Genomic DNA, 22,136 nt, shown 5'->3' with positions numbered 1-22,136 from the left:
CTCTTGCCGCATCCGCGGTGACTCATCTGCTAAGCGTCCCTCTGCCTCGCTCAAACTGGACAAATTGAGCATATCGGCCAAAGCTCACTTCTCTATCCTCCCCTCCAGCAATTGACATAATAAACCAATCCACTATCCATTAAAGCCTGGGCTCTACGCTTCTCCTCATTAGTCACGTCTGACGTCTGCAACATATCCTGATTACCACAGCATCCTGATAACCACAGCATCTCTCTACCAGAAGCTGCAGATACGCAAGGTGTTTTGGAGGAAATTAAGAGGTCAGTGTTTGGCTGGTTATCATAAGTGGCCATAGCTGGTATATCCTGTAAATGTGCTAAAATAAAACTATTTATATGATGAGATGAATATATAGACACACATACAATAGTCCTGAACACTATACCTACCTGCTTTGTTGGACTAAGACTTTTGCACAACATATAATCAATCAGTCTTTTTATTAAAACAAACACAAAAAATATAGGAAACATGTACAAAAATATAACAACAGCAAAACATTTGTTGAACTCTTTTGTTCTAATTGTCCTGAAATTTTCTGAAATAATGTGCTGTGTAATATTAGAGTTGTCCTTTAGGTTTAGACTGTCGTGTCTGATCTTTTCTGTCCAGGTGATCTTATGCGGCCTCTATAATGTTCAGGTCTGGACTCTGTGGAGGCCATTTCATGACTGTCTAGGATTCATCAGCAGTTTTCTTACTCCAAATAGGATTTCACTACAATTAGCGGATCATTATCATGCTTAAAATGTAAACTCTTACCACTGAAGTCCTTTCCAGAAGGAATAACATATTGGATTAAAACCTATCTGTACTTTTCAACATTCACAATTCCATCAATTCAGACAATATTGCTATAAACGCTGGTAGAAATGCAGCTCAAACCAGGACAAACAAACTCCCTACAACATTGTCTTTCACGTCTTAACAAATTAACCAAAATAATTCAAGCTCTAACCTAACCTAACTCATATACTAACAAACCATACACCAACTGAAAGACCATGTATTCACTCCTGAATAAATCTCAATTAAAAAAAAATGGACAAATTGACAATCATGCCTGGTTTTGTGGTAAAGGATCACATATATCCATTATACTATCAGTAAAACAACAGATTCAATGTTGGCCTAAAGCTTTTGCAAAGTACTGTACATAGACATACAGTATAACTGTCTAGCACATTGAAATTGATGCTGATGATACATTTGAGCACTGTTGCCAGGCAACTTTGGAAAATTATGGGAAAATCAGACGAGACACAGGATAATCTTTTAGGGCTAGTAGTAGATAAGTAACACCACTCTGCAAAATTTCCAGGCAACATTAACAGTAATAAATATTAAGATTGATGAGATCGTTCTCGCGCCTCTGTATTTGAAGTGTTAAAAATTACTTGTGTTTTTATTACACAACATTGACTACAATACACTACAAGCACTGTTATTTTCAATTACACCAGCTATAAATCACTGTTTAGAACATCTACTGGTTACAACCATGTAAATGCAATAGCAGAAACTGAAATCTGATGCCAATTATAAACAAAAAGTGACAAAACCCACCAACTCCAGTCATCGTTGAAGGATCAAATCTAGCCTTTCACTTGGCGACCTTTTTAAACACAAACAAGCAGCAGATCCTATACACATCTATTTTCCTTACTCTGAAACTGCTGCGCACATGCTTACAATAAACAGATGTTGATCAATCTTGAGTGTGAAAGCAAATACAGTTATAGTTAGAAGTGTGAATGAGCCTTAACAACTGTCACTGAGATAAATGGAAATGCTAAAAGACAGCTTTGTCCTGGTATTCCAGACCTCCTCAGAGGAAACATCTGTACTGTAATGGACTCTAGCAGAAAAAAATGAACCAGCCATCCTGGTGAACTCATTGGGTAAACAGGCAAATAATAAAAAAACGAGAAAATAGCTCACAAAGCATGTTTGAGAGAGCATGGCAGTGCCGTTTCTGGGCTTGGCAGTGCTTATCCCTGCTATAATTCACGAGTCCCGTTGGACATGTACATATACAGAGAGACAAATGTTATTTTCTTACTGGGAAACATCGCTAGATTAATAGAGCTGATATGTGGTCCAAGTGCCAGGCTGCCGTTCCCAGCATTCTCACAAAATCCCCACATTATTGTGCAAGTGTGCTGTGTGGTTTCTCCTGAACGATGGATTCCATCACATTTTGGACAAAAGTCAAGGGCATCTACAAAAGGACGAGTCAAAGTCCACAAATATCATGCATTTCAATCAGACATGAGGCTGGGCGATATGACAAATCTCACAAGTAATCTTACAGTTTATCTAGATAACAATATATATTACTATATAATGCCATTTCTGCACATTCAATAAAAAGTTATTCATTCGTGATCATTTTTCTCACTTTATTTAGATCCTCAGGGCAAATGTTTGATCAAAAAAATGTAAAAATATAAAATAAATATTAATAAAATCTAAAACAAAATTGTTTGATTAGAGGTCCAACATAAAAATACAACATATAAATATCACTAAACAAAATGCAAAATGGAAACATACTTTCAAGACTGCAACTTCCTAATGTCACAATGACTTCATTCATATTTCTGCCTGTATTACCATAACACGTAATATTGCACTCATATAAATTATTAGGGGTGTCAAAATGTATTGTTTGATGCGGACAAAGACGATTTAGCACCGTTTTAATGTTTCCTGACATACTTAGGTGAGGGAGATGCTCTTTGAGCAGGTAAAATTAAAGGTTTTGTTGAACCGAATCAATGACATGATAATCGTAATCAGACCAACAGTGAGACCAACAAGATTCACACCCCTATAAATTATGAAAAATATTTTTTGACCTCAAAAAATCAATGATAGACCATAATGAACTTTTTATTTTGTCCATATGATATACAAGACAAAAGTCTTATTGTCAATTCCAGTTGTAAGAGTAACAAATAATAACATGACTTCTAGTTGATCATTTAGAAAAGTGGCAGAAGGTAGAATTTTCTGATAAATCATTTGTTGAACTGCATCCCAATCATCACAAATCCTGCAGAAGACCTGATGGAACCCGCATGGACCCAAGATTCTCACAGAAATCAGTCAAGTTTGGTGAAAAAAAAATCATGGTTTGGTGGTCACGTTCTGTATGACCACCAATGGCAACTGGATGCCAACATCAACAGATGAGGTAAAGACATTTGTGCTGCTCATTGCCTTAAAAATCAGAGGAGAGGGCGAATTCTTCATCAGAATAGCGCTCCTTCTCATACTTCAGCCTCCACATCAAAGTTCCTATAAGCAAAGGTCAAGGTGCTTCAGGATTGGCCAGCCCAGTCACCATTTATGAACATTATTGAGCATGTCTGGGGTAGGATAGAGAATGAATCTTAAGAATCCTGCAAGAACTCTTTCTTTGCCGTTCCAGATGATTTTAAAATAAGTTGTTTGAGTCATTGCAGAGATCATGGGAGTCATACACAATATGTATGACTCCCATTATTAATTCTTTTTCCACTACACTATGACTTTAAATTCTATACTGTACATTATTTCTGTTAAGTGACAAGATTAAAGCATAATCATATTTTATTTTGGTAAAATAAGCGTAATCTAGAGGCCTTTGCCGTTCATATAAGCCATTTCTGATACCCAATGATCAACCAGAAGTCAAGCTATTATTTGTTATTCTAAAACTTGTATAGGCGTCAAAACTTTTGTCAGGTAGTGTATATCGTCATATTGCACAGCCCTAATCAGACATAAACATGCTGAATCAATGCCAATGTTTGCACTGATCTTGATCAACACACGACTGAGTAATTGTGATTACTCACTCAAGAAATTAAACAGCATGAGTGTGCATTATTATGATTGTAAGTGTTAGATGATCACTCTCATGTCTCTCAGTCAGCTGTGAGTGAAAGCTATGGCATTACACATCAAAATCTCAGTGCTTCACTCTAATCACTCAGTGCGGTGAGTCATACGTCTGTATGACTATTATGAAACGTGGACTGACTCAGGCCTGACAGCCACTGTGAATTATTAGCTCTATATTGAGAGAGAAGGATGAAGTTAATGCATTTATGCTCAAAGTCAAAGACAGAAAGCACTAAGAAGAAACAAAGTAAGTGGAGTTAGAGAATGTGCCATCAAATTCAATTCAAACTGTCGTCTGAAAACATCAACCGCAGCTAGAAAGTAGGGCCGGAAATTAATTTTTTTTAATTCAGATTAAAATTTTAAAATGATTTATGTTTTTTTTTAATGTGGAATCATGATTTTTAATAAAAAAATATTAAATACACCAATGACAGAATGAGAAGCTAATGTCCGACTATATTATACCACATTAACCTCTCACGTGCAAGTGAAGGAAAGTAACTGGTAAATATTGCCTTACATCATGATGAGACATCATGTGACGTCAGGATGACCTTGTGTCAAAGAAAGAAAGGAAGTAACATTTCCTCTGTGGAAATCGTTCGGATTTAAGAGGTCAGACATCGAACAAAGTTCATCATATACAAAACATGACAAAAATCCATTATAAAGAACAATCACATGTGACTTATTAACATGCTTTAAATTTGCATGAGGTTACTACAGTTAAAAATTTTGCTGGTGGTGAATTTGCTTGACCTTTTGATTGAATGGCAGAATATTCACTTCATTTAATTAAAAAAAAAAAGAGTTTTTTTCACATTTATTGACACCTTGTTGTCCAATTATTTGGCATGCCCACCAAGCATACAACAGATGGGTTTTCAAGTCAGCTATAGAGTATTTTACTTCGATCATGTTGTTGTAATTTGTTTTTAATTGACTAGTTAGGATGCTTTCACACCTGCCTTATTTAGTTCAGTTGAATCGCACTAGAGTTTGTTTTCCCTCTTGGTTAGTTTGGGCAGGTGTGAACATAGCAATCATACTCGAGTGCCCACCAAAAGGGAACCAAAAAAGCAGACTTTCAAACGAACCCTGGAGCGGTTCGATTGTGGTGAGAACATGATCCGAACTAAAAAAGACCCAACCACAAAAAATTTACAACGCCTTTTTGAACTAATCCAGCTGTTCGATGCGCTGTGCTTTATGGAATGTGGAGGAAAAATATTTGTCGACAACGCTTTACCAACAATTTTAAACAGAAAGAGAGAGAGAGGGAAAAACATTACTTGATGGATCGTTGGTAATATTTCCGGAAGATGACCATGTCGCAGTTTAGCAAAATTAATTTACGCCTCCTCCTAAAGTGACTTAAGATGTGCCTTTGCTGTTTGCAGCCACGCTTCACTCTTGAAATGTATAGTTTGTCTAAAGTGATGTATACAAACTATATAGTATACCAGGGATACAATCAGCCAGCGCAGTCGTCCCTCCATAGTAAAAAGCGGACATATTGCCGGATGCTTTATTTCTGTTACTTTTATTTCCATTGGCATTTTCCCGCACGTTAATTCTGACCAATCGAAAAGCAGTTTAGGAAATACATTTATTAACATGTGGCCAATGAATGATGTGGATTTTGTCACATGACTGCATTTTGGTTCTTTTCAACTGGTTCGGACCAAAGCAATCAGTGTGGTGTGAAAAGGACCCAAAGACAGCAGAAAATGCTACAATTTATCATGTTGCCCTTGGTCCAGACCAAATGGACTGAACCACAGATGTGAAAGCACCCTACCACATAAAAATCTAAATCAAAATAGTAAATCGGTCAAAAACACAGGCGAAATATAATTTTTTTCCATATTGCCCAGCCCTACTAGAAAATACCTGTTTCAAACCACCAATTTGTATGCACAATTTGGATATGCACATAAAAAATGGTTGATGGAAGTGCCAAGATGCGCATAAAATCTTGAAAATGTGCATAAAACCATATGCGCATAACTGAGTAGGATATACTTTTCATTTTAAGACAAAATGAGCACAAACTACAATGAAAACGGTTTCACCAAACAAATTCCAGAAAGCGAGTAAAAAAAAAAAAAGTAATGTGATTTTGTTATAAGAGATCACGTGATGATAAAAATGCATGTGAATGGACAAACCAGCAGGCTGAGCACATTGTAAAACAGCTGAAATTTAGTCTTGGTCATTCTAAATTGCCCAACTAATTCAGTAATAGTGTTAATGTATTACTAATTGCCTCCAGAATAGTCACGAGGGTCTGTGCTCCACGTCTCATGCCTTCAAACACCACCATGCATGCACTGCATGTCGACATATGTCTTTTGAGGCACAAATAATTTCTTAAAAAAAGAAAAGATTCACACAGCTTCTTCTATTTCAGCACATTCCATTTTTATTTTTGATATTTGGTGCCAGTTAATCAGAAGTGACGATTTTGTTCTCTTTGACTCATTGGATGGAAACATTTCTTTATTCACACGTCTTTTATGTGATATTTCAGTTTTTTGCTAAAATTTAGTTCACATTTTTGGATGGATACATAGCCAGTGGCTTGCCTCGACTAGTTAATGAGGGTATGCTAACCACCAGAGGTTAGAGGCACCGTTAACCTCCAAAGGACCTCATCAATCAAAGCTACTCTGCTAAAGGGTGACTCGAATACTCTTTGAAAGACCTCAGAAGTTCTTCAAAGCAACGAGTACAACAGGTGATGTTGACCTCTCAGTACAACTAAAGTACTTTCAGGTACAGTGAATAAGGTTAAGGATAAATGACTTATTCTAAACAGCCTTAGGTTAATTCTTACGTGCATATTCACCATATCTATGTCGTTGGAGGACACACCATGGTTTTCACATGGTATTTCAAGCACTGAGACACTTTCTGAAACCAACTTCAAAGTCTCTTACTCATCTTGTCACTAGACATCTGCAACTCATATTAGCACTGCACAATACTGGGGAAATAAACTAGACATTGCGATATTTCGATTTTCTGTGATATTGCAATATGAATATATTTTCACAAGAAGATTTGAATAACTATTTCAAAATAATTTATAGTTATTTATTAATTAAAATGATTTTTTAAAGTGAGCAGATCTCATTTAATAACAATATAATAAGCAAATCACAAGCATAGATGATTACAACAGAATAAAGATCCTATTTGAATATTGATATTGATTTATGGTTTTGAGGTACAGAAACTCATAACCAGTGTTAAGGAAAGTTACTTTTGAAAGTAATGCATTACAATATTGAGTTAATTCCCAAAAAAGTAACTAGTTGCATTACAATGCGTTACCCCCAACGCTGCTTATAACACTAGTCTTCATTGTATAAGTAATTAAATGCAATAAATCTTTGTTACACTTTGCTACAAATGATACAATTTCTTGCGCTCAAATCGTTTAATTTGCTTGAAGTTGTACACAGTGACAGTCATTAAAACCACAACCAAATGAAAATCTTTAACTCCATTAGTATTAAACTTTGCAATGACTCCACAAATCACACGTGTTCTGAACTGCAGTTCTTGGTTAATAGTAAACTCAACTTGACATTGCAGATTTACAAAATGCGATATCAACAACACTGGCTCATTCTAAAAACGTACCTCTATATACATTTCTGGAGAGCGCCAAATATGTCCCAGAAGCTTTTTTTTTTTTTTGCAGTTTTTGTTTTCTCGAACCCACCAGGGGCCGCTGTGTATGCTTTTTGAGATCTCAAATTTCTCTCTTACCATTTGCGTGTCCTGTTCTCATGTAAATCCACCAGAGGCCGCTGTCAACTGACTGATCGATCAACTGACCCACCCTTCTCTAAAACCAACCGATAGTGTTACCAAAAGCACCAACTGTCCAGCGTCCAGCCACTTACCTGAACCCAACCGATATTTTTAAAAAGCAATAAGAAAAGCCCTTGCCTGATTTTACTCTTAATCTCACCCTGTTATTAACTTATTTTATTTTTAGGCTTCTGTTTTTGTCTTACCTGCTTTCTGGAACTGTTCTTAGTCGAACTCGAACCCCGTCGTCAAGGTCAACTGTGTCTAAAGTCCGCCAACATACATGGCAAGCTAACTGGACAAACTGATAACAGCGGGAAAGCCGTTCATATGGAGATAAGCAGTCGGCTGGTAGGCGCGAAAAAGAACGGTGTCATACCACCCCATAGCATTCGGTTTAAAGTCAAAATGCAGCCATGCATACTTCTGGCTACATAATTCGCAATTTTAAGAAATGTATATAGGGGTACATTTTCAGAATGAACAGACTGTTGGGTAATGTTGAAACAATGTTACAGGCCAAACTTATATCTTTATCTTTGACATTAAAGTTTTCAATAATAAATAAAAATACTGTCATCCTTTTACCCTCATGTTGTTCCCAACCGTTGTGTAACGTTGTGTAAGTCAAGATATTCTGAAAAAAGATTTTGTCCACACAATGAGAGTGTGTACATGCATGTTCTTACCCCAATTATGCCTAATAAGACAACCAATGCACGTGGTCATGTAAATGCATTAACCTTTATCAGAGTAAGGTCACAGAAATGGCTTAAGAACAAACCAATCACAGGTCAATTTCAGCCCCTTACTTCAATTTCACCCAGCATGTAAATGCATAAACCTACCTTCTGTCGATTTACTGACGTGCGCAAGTGTGATATGTGAAAAGAATGTGTCTTTAATGCTGATTTAAATGCATCTATTATATAAACATTATACGGAACTCTATATAGAATCGTATTGTAAATTTAGATGATCAGATTGAACGATTTTTTTTCTTTTCAGATGTAGAAGTGGTACAATCAAATTATTGCATCTTAAATGGATGATAATTGAGCTATAAGTTTGCCATAACTTTGAATTTGTATACTCAAATTATTGTTTTGAATAATAGTTATTAAGCGTTACTACCAGGAAAAAAAAATTATACATTTATTTGCATTACTAGATTATTGGTTTGCATGCAAACCGAGTGATTTTGTAACTGAGTGTATTGGTATGCATGTAACCTTTCCTGAAATCTATGAGGCTGAGAAAAATAATGACAGAAATGTAAAATATGACTGAATTATTCCTTTTACTACTCAACATGCGTCAAGTTTTGTGCTTCAAAGGATTTTTCCATTCCAGCAGCACAAAGTGACTATCAATCAGCCGAATCAATCAAAAAGTTTTATGTTTAAAATAAAACTATATGGGGCATGATTTCACCGTAGGAGGGACTACTAGCCATTATAATGCAGCAAAAAATAGGAACCAAGCAGCGTCACAAAGTCTTGACGCATGATGCTGCTGATGCTCTGATTAGGACAGCGTGTCAGTATGACTGCCATCCATTAGCAATGACATTCTCATGAGTAAAGTGTCTCCTGAGGCATATGGATCAGTCAATGGAGAAATCTAGCAAGATACTGAAGATGATTGCATAAAGCAAGACAGAAGGAATGAAAGGAACATTAATATCTGGTATTGGGTGGTCTGGAAATTCCAACAGAAATCTGGCCAAGTTTTATAACACCCTAAGGGTTACAGACCACAAGGTCAATAAGTTACTTTTAAAAAGAGTGGAAAACTGTTAATTCTAATATATTTCTATAAAGCATATTTAAAAAATATGGATGTATTAACATAAACTGGCCTAAAAAAACTTGCATTCATTTCAGCCTTGTGAAGATAAAAAAATATATATATTTTTCTTAAGTTAAATCTTAAGTTCAGGGCCACAATAGACTTAACGTTTGTTATATTCTGTGATAAAACAAAAATATGTATAATTATTGAAAAAATGAAATAATCACTATAAATATTAATAATCATAATAATACAAAAACAGTATGGTCAATATAATATTATATAAAATTATATAATAATAAGTACAGTAAAAGAGTTTAATTTTTAACATGCATGGATGTGCTGTAGAATGCTGTTGGAACATTATTATAACCCTTTTAATCTTATAATTAAAGGTGCTGTATGTAAGTTTTTGACTCTTCTAAAGCATAAAAATAACATAATATGTTTGCAGATATTTATATTTTGAACCAGGCATGCAATACCAGGGCTCGAAATTGCGACCATTTTGGTTGCATATGCACCTAAAATTCTATCTCTGAGACCACAAAATATATTTGGGAGCATTTGTGTGAGTGCATAGAACTGTTGTGTGCAACCAGTTTTCACAGCATAATGTTCACCACAAGCACGGATTCGGGAGGCATTCACGCAAAATGCATCTTTGCACTTAAAACGTGAAACGCAGTGCTCAGGAATGGTTTAAAACAGTTTTTGTCAAATTGCTGCAGTAAACAAAGCCTGCAATGCTTGCCCCACATTCGCGCACTTCTTATTAGCCCACTGCTCTAGAACTGAACACAAATAGATTGGTTAATATCAGCTGTCAATCACTCAGTCAATGCCTTTTGGCTTGGGATGACAGGGAGAGCTACAACCGCGAAAATGTAAAGCGCTAAAGATGAGAATGAAAATAACACTGACAGATTTAGTTTTAGAAACCATCTAAAGTTACAAATAATGACACATCTTAGTAGTGATCGTGTGGTGAATGCTAATCCACCATCTACACTTTTCGAAAAGTGGATAAAAGACTTCCATTGGCTTCAAGTCCGCTATCAAAAGTCTGTGGGATAGAATTTTTAGGTAACTGTTTGCCACATCTAGCATGAAAGCTTCTATTTAATCCTTCATTTAATCACTAGATGCTTTCCGCCGTGCAAGTAGCAACTATATGCAAAATTTAACACCACGTACAACATCGCAAACGTGCTTGAGTAAACTAACATCGCTACTCATTAAAAGACATTACCATCAGTAATGCATAGTATTGCAAAAAAGCATAAGTGCAATATCAGACACCACCTGTGAGAACAGCATAGTTATATTGTTAACAGATTAATTCATGTCAAGTAGTGTGTGCAGGGCCGGTGAGCGGTCCGTGTATTTTTTGGTCACTCAGTTATGTTAAAAAAATATATTTTCTTGTGACAACGGGATTTCGTTGAGAAATTTTGTCGTGATAATTTCCTCATGGATGCGTAAATATATATATATATATATATATATATATATATATATATATATATATATATATATATATATATTTTTTTTTTTTTTTTTTTTTTTTTTGCTTGTTAGTTTGATTAGTGTTGATTTCAAATGCAATAAATATGTTTGTATAAAACTTGAAGTAACGGTGCTTATAATTGCTGTTTGCGACTAAATTTTTAAAGTTAGGAACACTGTGCTACCAAGCAAAAAGGTTAATTTCGAGCCCTGAATACCTAATTCAAAAACTGGGTGTCAAACTCACATACTGCATCTTTGAAGAAGCAATCTGCATTGAATATGATTTCGATGTAAATAGTATCACTTTTGTAAATTGAATTTGAGGTGAACAAAAAAACCTTTAAAAAGTGTTTTTTTAGAGCTCTAAGGAAAAACGAATGGGATTGGAAAGACATAAAGACAACTTTCAGCACAAACTAAACCATTTATTCTGTTCAGACTCTAGTCTTGCACCATACAGTACATTTGGAATGTATCTCTAAAAACTCTTCTTGCCCACCAACACATTAAAGCAGAAGGGGGCTCCAACTAAAAAGTGTGACAAGAGTCCTCCAACCACACAGGAAACATTCCAAATGTACACTTTTATGTGTGCATGGCCCCTGACGGCACTTTTTGCTGACTAAGGACCCGTTTATTACACTTTAAACCATCAATCCTTAAATAAGCAACATATATATTACCCTGACTGGAGTTGAGATTTCTAATAAATCTATAATATTTACATTGTGTAACATGGCAACAACATAAACTCTTTTAGTGATACCAAGCACATTGCACTTCAGTTTTTCCTCTCTTCTGCTATCATTACAGCCTCCGTTTGCAGTGGTGGTGTGCATGCTGCATATTTTCCCCTTGCTAACTCCTGAGGCCCATGTTTGGCACCGGCATGTATGCTTCATAGGGATAGTGGCGCTTTAACATGCAGACATAGAAAACAGCTGCGTAACACAATGCCAGGGCCTGTGGGCTTAAGTCAACACATTAGCTGAGCTTTGCCCAGGCACGCGTGTTCAGCAGACCCAGCGTGAAGGCATGGCATACGCTCACTGTCTGGGGATGTGCTCCACTGTCTGTTTATCAGATCGGGACAGAGGGACAGAGGAAAACAGAGCAAAAGGCAGAGTCCAGACAGATAAACTGTACTGCCAGCCGCACAGAATGAGTGGTACGACTGGATAGAAATTATGCTTAACCACACTAAAAGAAAAGATACAGCACAACGCAGAATATAAAAATAAGCGTTTGTGCCATGCATGTTTATTACAATGGCTTCATGTGTTGCAATAAAGTGTGTTAAATGAAGGATTTATGCATTTATTTAATCAGAAACAGTAATACTGTTATAAATACTGTTTTCTATGTTAAATGTTTAATGTACTCTAGTCATAGCAAAGAAGCTACAACTCTGTCACAGAAATATGCGGTAATATATCTAATGAAATATTGAATATACTCATTTCTCATAATAAATGCTGAAAAACAGGACTGCTTACAATTTTGTGGATCTAAGGAAGAGAGAATAGCATTTGTTTGAAACCAAAACCTTCTGTAACATTATAAATGTATTTACTGTCACTACTGATCATTTTACTATGACCTTGCTGAAAAAAAAATATATGAAAGTATTAATTTTTTCCAGTCAAGTAAATATTTGTTCAGTTAATCCACCAAATATTGGTTTGTTAACTCTTCTCAGTGACAATGTTTTATTTTAGAATTGGTAGAAATTGCTCCAGCATTTTACAGAATAAAATCAATAATGTATTTCGCTTAAACACATACTAATAAATTGTAAAGCCAGATTGTTGATCAAAGCCAGTTCATTTTAGCTGAGATCAGGACTCTATGCGGGCCAGTTAAATTCCTCTGCACCAAACCTGCTCATCCATGTTTTTTATAGACCTTGCTTTTTGCATTGCAGTCAAACTGTCCAAAATTCCTTGGTATGCTGAAGCATTAAGAGTACCATTCACTAGAACTAAGGAGCAAAGCCATATGCCTGAAGAACAACCCCACACCATAATGCAGTCAAGAAGTCCGATTTGTGCGCTGCGTTGAGCAGTGGTCCCCAACTGTTTTATCAAAGCTTACCAATTTTATCATAGCCCCATAGATTGCTAAGCAACCATCAACCATTTACTCAGAGGATGAGAAGTTGACAAAACATTGCAGCAACTCTGATACTAGTTTTACTTATTAAATTAAAAAGCACTTCTGTGTTTGGCTGTTCTGTGTTTGCCTGATATATTCTACTGAAATCTATATATTCCATACAAAGTATGAAGCTGATCGCTCAGTTCTTGTCACGTGACTTGCGGTGCGCCTGTAACATTCAAAAGTTGAAATGTTTAACTTGGTGCGCCTGAAAGTGTAAGCATGTCCTCCCAGGTCGTTTCTCATAAGTCTAGCCTCCACAGGAAATAATGAATTTGCACACGGAATAGACTCGATATGTGAACGGCAGCCGTCATTTGCAATCTACAGCAGTTGATCTTCTTGCACAAACATGCTGAATTCACCTGATTTGTTGACAAACGGGTTGGGGATAAATTAATTGGCAGTTCATGTGTCCTTCACTTTCCAAAGATGATTGTTTCTTACTTATTTTGGTAGCTTGTGGGTTAAATTTTGGCACTTGATTGATTGAGATGTAACTGAGAAATTAAAAAAAAATTTTCAAAATAAAAGATCGTTCAGACTCAGATAATAAATAAAAATTAAAAACATTATGAATTCTTGTGAGGCCCGGTACCAATTGATACCCAAACCGGTACGTGGAGTGGGAAGCACTGCTCTAGAGTACAGTGAAATTTTGCTTGACACCACTGCATACAACACTTTGTATTGCCCTTGGTGATGGAAGGTTTGCATGAAGCTGCTCGGCAATGAAAACCCATTCTATGGTTTCTTAAGCCAATTAAGATTGTCTGTAGTTACTGACTGGCAACATCTGTGCACTGTGTGTCTCAGAATACACAATGATTTTACATGGCCTACCAACTCATGGATGAGTTTTTGTTGTTCCCACTTGCTTCCATTTTGATATAATACCAATAACGATTGACGATTGACATTATTTTGCTCTTTTTTTTTTGGCGATTGTATTCGAATTTCCAATTCAGTTTCCTATGGGAGAAATGACTAGGAATAATAAACCGCAGAAAATGGTCAAACTATTTGCTTTACGAACAATTGTGTTCATGACTATAGATAAAAAGTATAATAATTTAATTAGAAATTATCAGTCAGAAACATTAAAAATAAAAAATAAATGGAAGTGAATGAAACCGAAAGGCTTCAACCAAAAAGATTCCGATGGCATCGTTATACAATGGTTTGCCTATTTACCCTAACTTGCCTAATTAACCTAGTTAAGCACTTAAATTGCACTGAATACTAGTATCTCAAAAACAAATCTAGCAAAAATGTATTACTGTCAGCATGACAAAGATAAAAGAAATCAGTTATTAGAAATGAGTAATTAAAAAGTTTCTGTTTAGAAATGTGTTGAAAAATCTCTGTGTTAAACAGAAATTGTGGATTAAAATGTACAGGGGGGCTAATGATTCTGACTTCAACTGTATGTGCATTAGATTTGGGGTATAATGTCCAGCTGTAATGTCCATCCTCTCACCTGATAGGCTCGGCTGATCTGAGCGGCGGCCCATGCTGCGTACTTCACATTGTCCTTCTTCACCTTTGCGCTGACTTTAGGGCTGGCAGCGATGTGACTTGCCGACTGCAGGAGAAGAGACAACAAACAAGGGTGAGATGCACCAGAGTGTTGGGGAAAGCATAAAGATTAGGGTATCACTGTTCCTGGGAAGCGTCAATAGAGAGTCATAAGATAAATACCCATCGGCTCCCACTTAAAGCCCATATAATGGAAGGGTGGCTAAACCCTGCTGGTGATGAAGGGTCTTTTTTAAAGGGTGGAAAATGTGAGAGTTTTGAGAGGTTGAGTAGTGAAGAAAAAAAAAGCCTGGGCACTGTGTTAACGCATCAGAGATAGGATAGACATTGCTGACAGGTCTGCGAGTGTCAGAAAGGCGGTGTGTGAACTGCATAGCGCAACGTGAATCATGCTCTCCAGCCGCTACAAGATCTCATTCCACAACCACAAATCCTCCATCTTTCCCTCGTTATTGCTATTAGACCCGCTTTAGCAGAGCTCGCAGAACTCCGGTCGGCTAGCATGAAAGCTCTTCCCCATGGATGTGCTGAAACTTTAACTGCACACCAATCAACCTCATCTCTGCTTCTGGCAGCAAATCCCTCAGCTTCTGGATTTTTGGGGTGTGTAAGGTTGGTGAGATGTGGCAAATGTTAGCCCATGAGGGAAAAAGTTTGGTTTTGCTTGAGTCACAGACTGTGTACATTTTGACATGAAAACCTTTTTTTTTTTTTTTTTAGATTTTGTCATACTTTTTGTTTTTGGATTAAAATATCCATTAATTTTATAAATATTTAATAATTTATTGTTTAAATTTAGATCCACTTGTAGGTGTCAAAGCCACTTTAGCTATAATTAATATTAACTACTAATACAACTATTTTATATAAAACATATATGAAAAAATCTGTTTGAATTCAAGTTAGTATTTCCTAATTAATTTCTTTAACTTTTTCCTGATATTGTTTTAGCTCATAAAAACAAAATTCTAACAGAGAAATTTTAAATATAAAAAAATAATGTATAGCTTACACAGCTTATGTATCAATCAGTGTTGATTTAGTATCTTTCATACATACAAAAATAGCCATTAATATCATAACATCTATAAGCGGGTGTTATTATGTACACTCAATGGCCACTTTATTAGGCATGCTCTACTAGTACTGGGTTGGACTCCCTTTTGCCTACAGAACTGCCTTAATCCTTGTGACATAGATTCAACAAGGTATTGAAAATATTACTCAGAGATTTTGGTCCATATTGACATGATACCATCATGCAGTTACGGTGCTCTATTGGATTCAGTCTGGTGACTGTCGAGGCCATTCGAGTATAGTGAACTAATTTCCTGTTAAAGAATCCAGTCTGAGATGATTCGCGCATTATGACATGGCACATTACCCTGCTGGAAGTAGCCACCAGACACAGCAACAATACTCAGATAGGCTGTGGAGTTGATATGATGCTCAATTGGTACTAATACCACCACCAGCCTGAAATATTGATACAAGGCAGGATGGATTCAAGCTTTCGTGCTGTTGACACCAATTTCTGACCCTACCATCCTAATGTCACAGCAGAAATCATGACTTATCAGCCCAGGAAACTTTTTCCAATCTTCTATTAACCAATTTGGGTGAGGCTCTGCAAATTGTAGCCTAAGTTAAGCTGAGAGAAGAGGCACCCGGTGTGGTCTTCTACTGCTGTAGCCCATTTGCCTTAAAGTTGGACGTGTTGTGCATTCAAAGATGCTCTTCTGCATACCCCGTTTGAAACAAGTGGTTATTTGAGTTACTGTTGCCTTTCTATCAGCTGGAACCAGTCTGGCCATTCTCCTCTGACCTCTGGAATTAACAATGCATTTGCGCCCACAGAACTGCCGCTCACTGGATATTTTCTCTGATTCTGACCATTATCTCTAAACCCAAGAGATTGTTGTGCGTGGAAATCCCAGTAGATCAGCAGTTTCTGAAATACTCAGACCAGCCCATCTGGCACCAACAACCATGCCACGTTCAAAATCACCTTTATTCTCCATTCTGATGCTCGGTTTGAACTGCAGCAGATCGTCTTGACCATGTCTACATGCAGAAATGCATCGAATTGCTACCATGTAATAGGCTGATTAGAAAATTTACATTAACCAGCAGTTGGACAGGTGTACCTAATAAAGTGGTCATCAAGTGTTTAAACTATTACAGTATTTTTTTTATATTTTAAAGTAGTTTTAATATGTTTTCTGTTTTCCATTTGAATTTTATTTTAGACGTTTTGTTGTGATTTTTATTTTTTTAGTAGTTTTAAAGACCTCTTTATGTATTATTTATTTCAGTTTTAGTATTTCCTACTTCATTTAGTACTTCACTACTAGTGTTATATACTTTAATATTAATTACACAATAATTTAATTCAACAATTAACAATAAATGTAACAATAACTTTTTTTTAAATATGAAAAGTTATTTTTTTATAAATAAATACATGTAGAAAAATGTTTGAAACAGTAGTTATAAAAAGACCCTATTCAGGTCACCATCAATATCACCAAGATTGCTCAGTTTTTGCCAGATGGTGCACTTTACACATATAACAGTGTAACAGGTTCTTGGTTTTGTTGTACTGACCGACATCCTGCAATTGCCAGCTTTGTCTCACAAGCAAATCTCACATCAAAGTGCGCTGATGACTGTCATGGTTGTGTGTTTGAACTACTGAAGCGTGTGTGTGTGTGTGTGTTTGAACAGAGGGCCTGTGTGTGGCTCTCTGCGCTCCCTCTGTCGGCCTTCTGCCCCTGGCTGGCTGTTTGTGTTCATATGTCAGGAGTCACTTACAAATGATGCATTGGTGTTAATAGACAACTTCCTGTTTAAATAAATACAGATGAAAGGCTTATTCAGTGCACATATTGCCTGAACCTCTCCAGCACAGCCACGTGTGACGGAGTGCTTGCCATTGCTCTACCGTTCTTTTATTGTCAACGGTTTGTTTATCTCTGGCATAAACAGAGAAATGCCCTTCAAAGGGCCGCCGGGTTGCATTACAGCAAAAAATGATGTTTTTCCAACACAGAGACTGGAAACGCCAACTGCCCCTGTGTGAACCAATTAAAACTCTGCATTCATTCACATGCATGAACAAAAAAAACAATGGAGAAGATGTCTGTTTTCAGCGCCGCTCACCATGTAAAGGCCGAACAAGGCCCTCATGTTTCTGTTGTTAAGCTTCAGTGCCTGTGCGAAATACTTCCTGGCCAGCTCGAGGTTTTCCAGACCTCCCTGCGTGTATTTCACCTGCGGGAGACGGCGGAGGAAACAGAAAGGTGATGTTGTGTTTTAGGCACCCTTGAAGCTGACATGAGCTCTAAATAAACAGAACATGATCTAAATAAACAGGAAATGTCCAACACAAGCATGTAACATGATGGATGCAGCAAGTCCGAGAGTGCAGACTTGAAGGGAGTTTAGGTTTTCTGGACGCAAAAACCCAATAATTGACCACATTAAAAGAAGAGATAAGTCTACATATGGATTAAATAAATTATCAGTTATATTATTATTATTATTATCTTCACAGAGTAAGGCCATGATGAAATTTATATCATAATTTCTCCTCCCTTATCCACCACACCACATGAAAACATTATGCAATTCTGAGTGTGCCTCACACAGGTGAGTGGGCTTGTCAAACCACCTGTAGACAACTTACTCTTTCATCTCTCAGACACTTTAACCGACACTTGCACTAGTTTGCACCACACACTTCCTTACACTCATTCCAAGTTTTCTTCACACAAGTGAGTGGGTTTGTCAAACCACCTGTAGGAAGCTTACAAAGTCTCAATAAGGAAACAATGTTTACCTGTAAATGCAACACAAATCTTGTTGCATTACTTGCTTTCTTCAACCTTAAAATACCTCTTTTGCACAATATATTGTTCAATGTTTTTTTGCCTTATTTAAAAGTACTTGTATAGTCTTACGTTGTCTGTATAGTATAAATATCTCTCTATATAGTTTATCTGTAAGTATTTATAATATGTGCATAGTTTTTAGTTAGTTTGACTAGATTACCGCTCCAAAATGTTAGTTATTAACAGGTCTAAAATGCCTACGAGACACAACATTTTGTTTCACTGTATGTCAACACAGAGAAATAACACAGAGTAGGGCTGGGCGATTTGGTGTAAAATTAAAATCACGATTAATTGAAATTTTTAACTCGATTGTGATTATTAAACGATTATTTTATTTACTTATTTTAGTTTTTTTGCCCTCATAGTTCACTGACAGGTTTTGTACAGTAAATATGTTCACATATTACAAGTGAGAGATTTCTGAATGAAGGGTGCTTTACTTGATTATAAAATACATGAAGGAAACACACACTAGCTACTATCTATGATTATTTATTGAACATTAACGTTGAACAACTGAAACTAAAACACAAATTGCCTGAAACAAACCTTTCTTATAGAACAGTGAAAAAAAAACTTGCACTTTTGGAAACAAAATGAATTATTTTCAATGTCAGATCAATTGCAACTACAGTACATGCTGTGGACTACAAACCTCCAGCTGTTGCCAAGATTTGTAAATGCAGATATGGTGTAAACATCACTTTAATATCATTCAGTTCAGTTTAATTTAAACAATTAAAAGCATATTAGGCATCAAACAAAATCACAATCTCTTTAACAGTGTCCTCCTAGGCTTCATGGCACCAGGTAATTACCGCAGGGGGCTCCCCTGCTTCAGCCTATGAAATGCGGTGAGTGATAAAACAATGCATTCATCTGTAGCACACCCTCATGTTGTCTGTTAATAGTGTTGTCCCGGTACTGAAGTTTTAAAAACATTCACTTCCCGCTAACATTTATGCACTGCTAGGCGCTTTCTTAAACACTACTGATTTGCCATAGTATTCACCAGTCCTCAACAGAAATGACTGTGATTGGCCGTGAAGGTCATCAGTTCACTGCTCTTCACAGAGTACAAACACAGATATACGGACACTGGAGCATTTAAAGCTGCAAAGATGCATCGTTTGCTCGTCTGTGTTTGCACTCGGTAAACATCAGTGAAGTGTGGTGAACTGATGACCTTCACAGCCAATCACAGTCATTTCTGTTGAGCACTGGTGAATACCATGGCAAATCAGCGGTGTTGCGGTGTCGATTTTTTAAAATTTCAGTACCGAAATTCAGAATCATGACAAGTCTAATTTAGTAAAAAAAAAACAGTTCAATAACTTGAGATTGATAAATGGCATCCAAAACGTTTGTGTAGAAAAGAAAACGAAAGCTAACTAGTACCATTTCCCTTAACTTAGCTAAAAATGAGGTCTAAAATCCTTTTTATTTCACTTTCCATTCAGAACAGACCTTCGGGTTACTCGGAAGGAGGTGAAATTATACATTTGTGTCGCTTTCTCTTCGCTGATAAGATATACAGCCAGTACTGAACATTCCTGTGTGACTCAGGTGATATTTCCAGGTTTCTTCCCACCGCAGCCTCGATTCCGCTTTTTAAATGGTGACCGTGTGAAATCAGTATATTTGGAGTTTGAATTTCCTCATTTTTAATTGTCATTTTATCACAATTAAATTAAAGAGAACATGGTTTCAAGATGAACAAAAAAAATGTACTGTACCTCTGCGTACTGTTCGCAATACAGGTGATTGTGTGGGTTTGTCATCATCAGCTCTTCAAGACAAAAAGCTGCTTTTGCATAACTGTGAGAATCAAACAAGAAAAGAGAGAGAGAGAAAAAAACTTTAATGGATATCACACATATACAACAATACATCTCCTGGTAGCTTTGTGGCTGATTATGCATAGCGCGGCTCAATCTCGTTGACAGTTGGGAGACGGGACAGTCTGAGGTTTCTCGTTTATTAGCTTTTCAGAGGGTTAATGGAAATCCGTGTAAAAATGCCCATTTGGTCAAGGGATGAACAAATCATTGCAACAGAGGTGGCAATCCTGCCTTAGATTCAAAGATGAATGACAGTCTGCTCTGCCAATCTGTCCCTGGGTTCTTCATTGACATCTCAGTCTGTCCTGAGGTCATTTTAGAGAGCCGTTCCCAAATGAGATCACTGCTGAGCCACTGACCTCACACTAAATTGACAGTTTCAGACACTCTCTTCCTTATACAGCGGGGAAAATAAGTATTAAACACGTCATGTTTTTTTCCCTGGGAATAATATTTCTAAAGGAGCTGTTGACATGGAATTGAAGCAGATTTTGGTAAAAACCCAAACAATACAAACATACAAATAAAACAAAACAAATAATCTAAAAAATACTTGATATAAAAGGCTTTTTTCCGTAACTTCATGAAATCTAAAACTCATTCATATCAGTGCCCAAAATTGACAGTTGCAGTTAAGATCCCAGTGCCAAATACATAATTTCTACGCTATATAGCAAATTCTTTAATGCTTCCAAAGAATCTACAAATCTAAAAGACTGGCTAGAATTGATGACTTTCAGATGAATGTAACAGAAAATGGATGGAAAAAAGTTCAAGTGCAAACATTATCAATCAATACCTGTTTTAAACGAATCCAACACCTATTGGATTCGTTTATATATGTTATACATATATAACATCGGAATTTTAAATAAATTTAATAGAAATATTTTGGATATTTGTAAAAAATGTTTGACTTACAAGGGAACACTATTACATTGTGTTTGGCAATGTGAGCGCTTGCAGTCTTTTTGGAAAGAATTAATAGGTGTAATCTCTAAAACTAGTTTGTTTTCTTGGTCTTTCTCCACCTGCCTAATATCTGAAGACAAGAACAGAAGTTTATAAACCTGTGTCTATTATTGTATGCGAAGCAGCTGATTGCCATTTACTGGAAAAGTATTCATTATCACTCTGGATTAAGAAAATGTCTTCTTGTATAGCAATGGAAAGACGGACTAAAAAGATGCACATAATTTACAGGATTTGGGACTTCTTTCCTAATTTTTTTTTTTATAAGAATGGACTGACCGTTTACTCAATGCATCACCTAGCGGGTTCCACACTGGCTTCAGCATCTTGCTTATATACACTATGAACAGCAGCTACGCTAATTATTTTCTTTATTCTCTATTTTCACCTGGGGATACTCATCCCGAGGTCCTCAGATTATGCGGAGTCACTGATTGGATCCAAGACCAGCGACGTGATGATCCCATGGATTCCATATCCGGGACCAGGCCATATCCTGAGCTGCTGCTGCGCTGATGGTCGTGGGGAGTGGAGAACATGTGTCTGATTCCAGCGACGCTCCAGGGACAGATGAGTCTTCACTGAGGCCATCTTCCAATCTAAACCACGGCGAATGAAGTTCTGCACAAGACTTTTGGCCAGCGGAGAAATTAAAATGGTCGTGCCCAACTGAGTCTGGTTCTCT

General features: G+C 36.6%; 1 protein-coding gene across 1 annotated transcript in view; it reads right to left on the bottom strand.

The window, feature by feature from the left end:
• The window catches only part of emc2 (ER membrane protein complex subunit 2), a 70,088-nt gene that overhangs the window by 3,973 nt on the left and 43,979 nt on the right, over nt 1-22,136 (bottom strand). Inside the window, 3 exon segments of the mRNA NM_213544.1 lie at nt 14,684-14,788; nt 17,905-18,015; nt 20,375-20,456. Coding sequence (NP_998709.1) covers nt 14,684-14,788; nt 17,905-18,015; nt 20,375-20,456 — 298 coding nt within the window.

The sequence above is a fragment of the Danio rerio genome, chromosome 16 (assembly GCF_049306965.1).
Source record: "Danio rerio strain Tuebingen ecotype United States chromosome 16, GRCz12tu, whole genome shotgun sequence".
Taxonomy (NCBI): domain Eukaryota; kingdom Metazoa; phylum Chordata; class Actinopteri; order Cypriniformes; family Danionidae; genus Danio; species Danio rerio.
The sequence above is the reverse complement of the archived record's forward strand: the minus strand, read 5'-3'. Positions and strand labels throughout refer to the sequence as shown.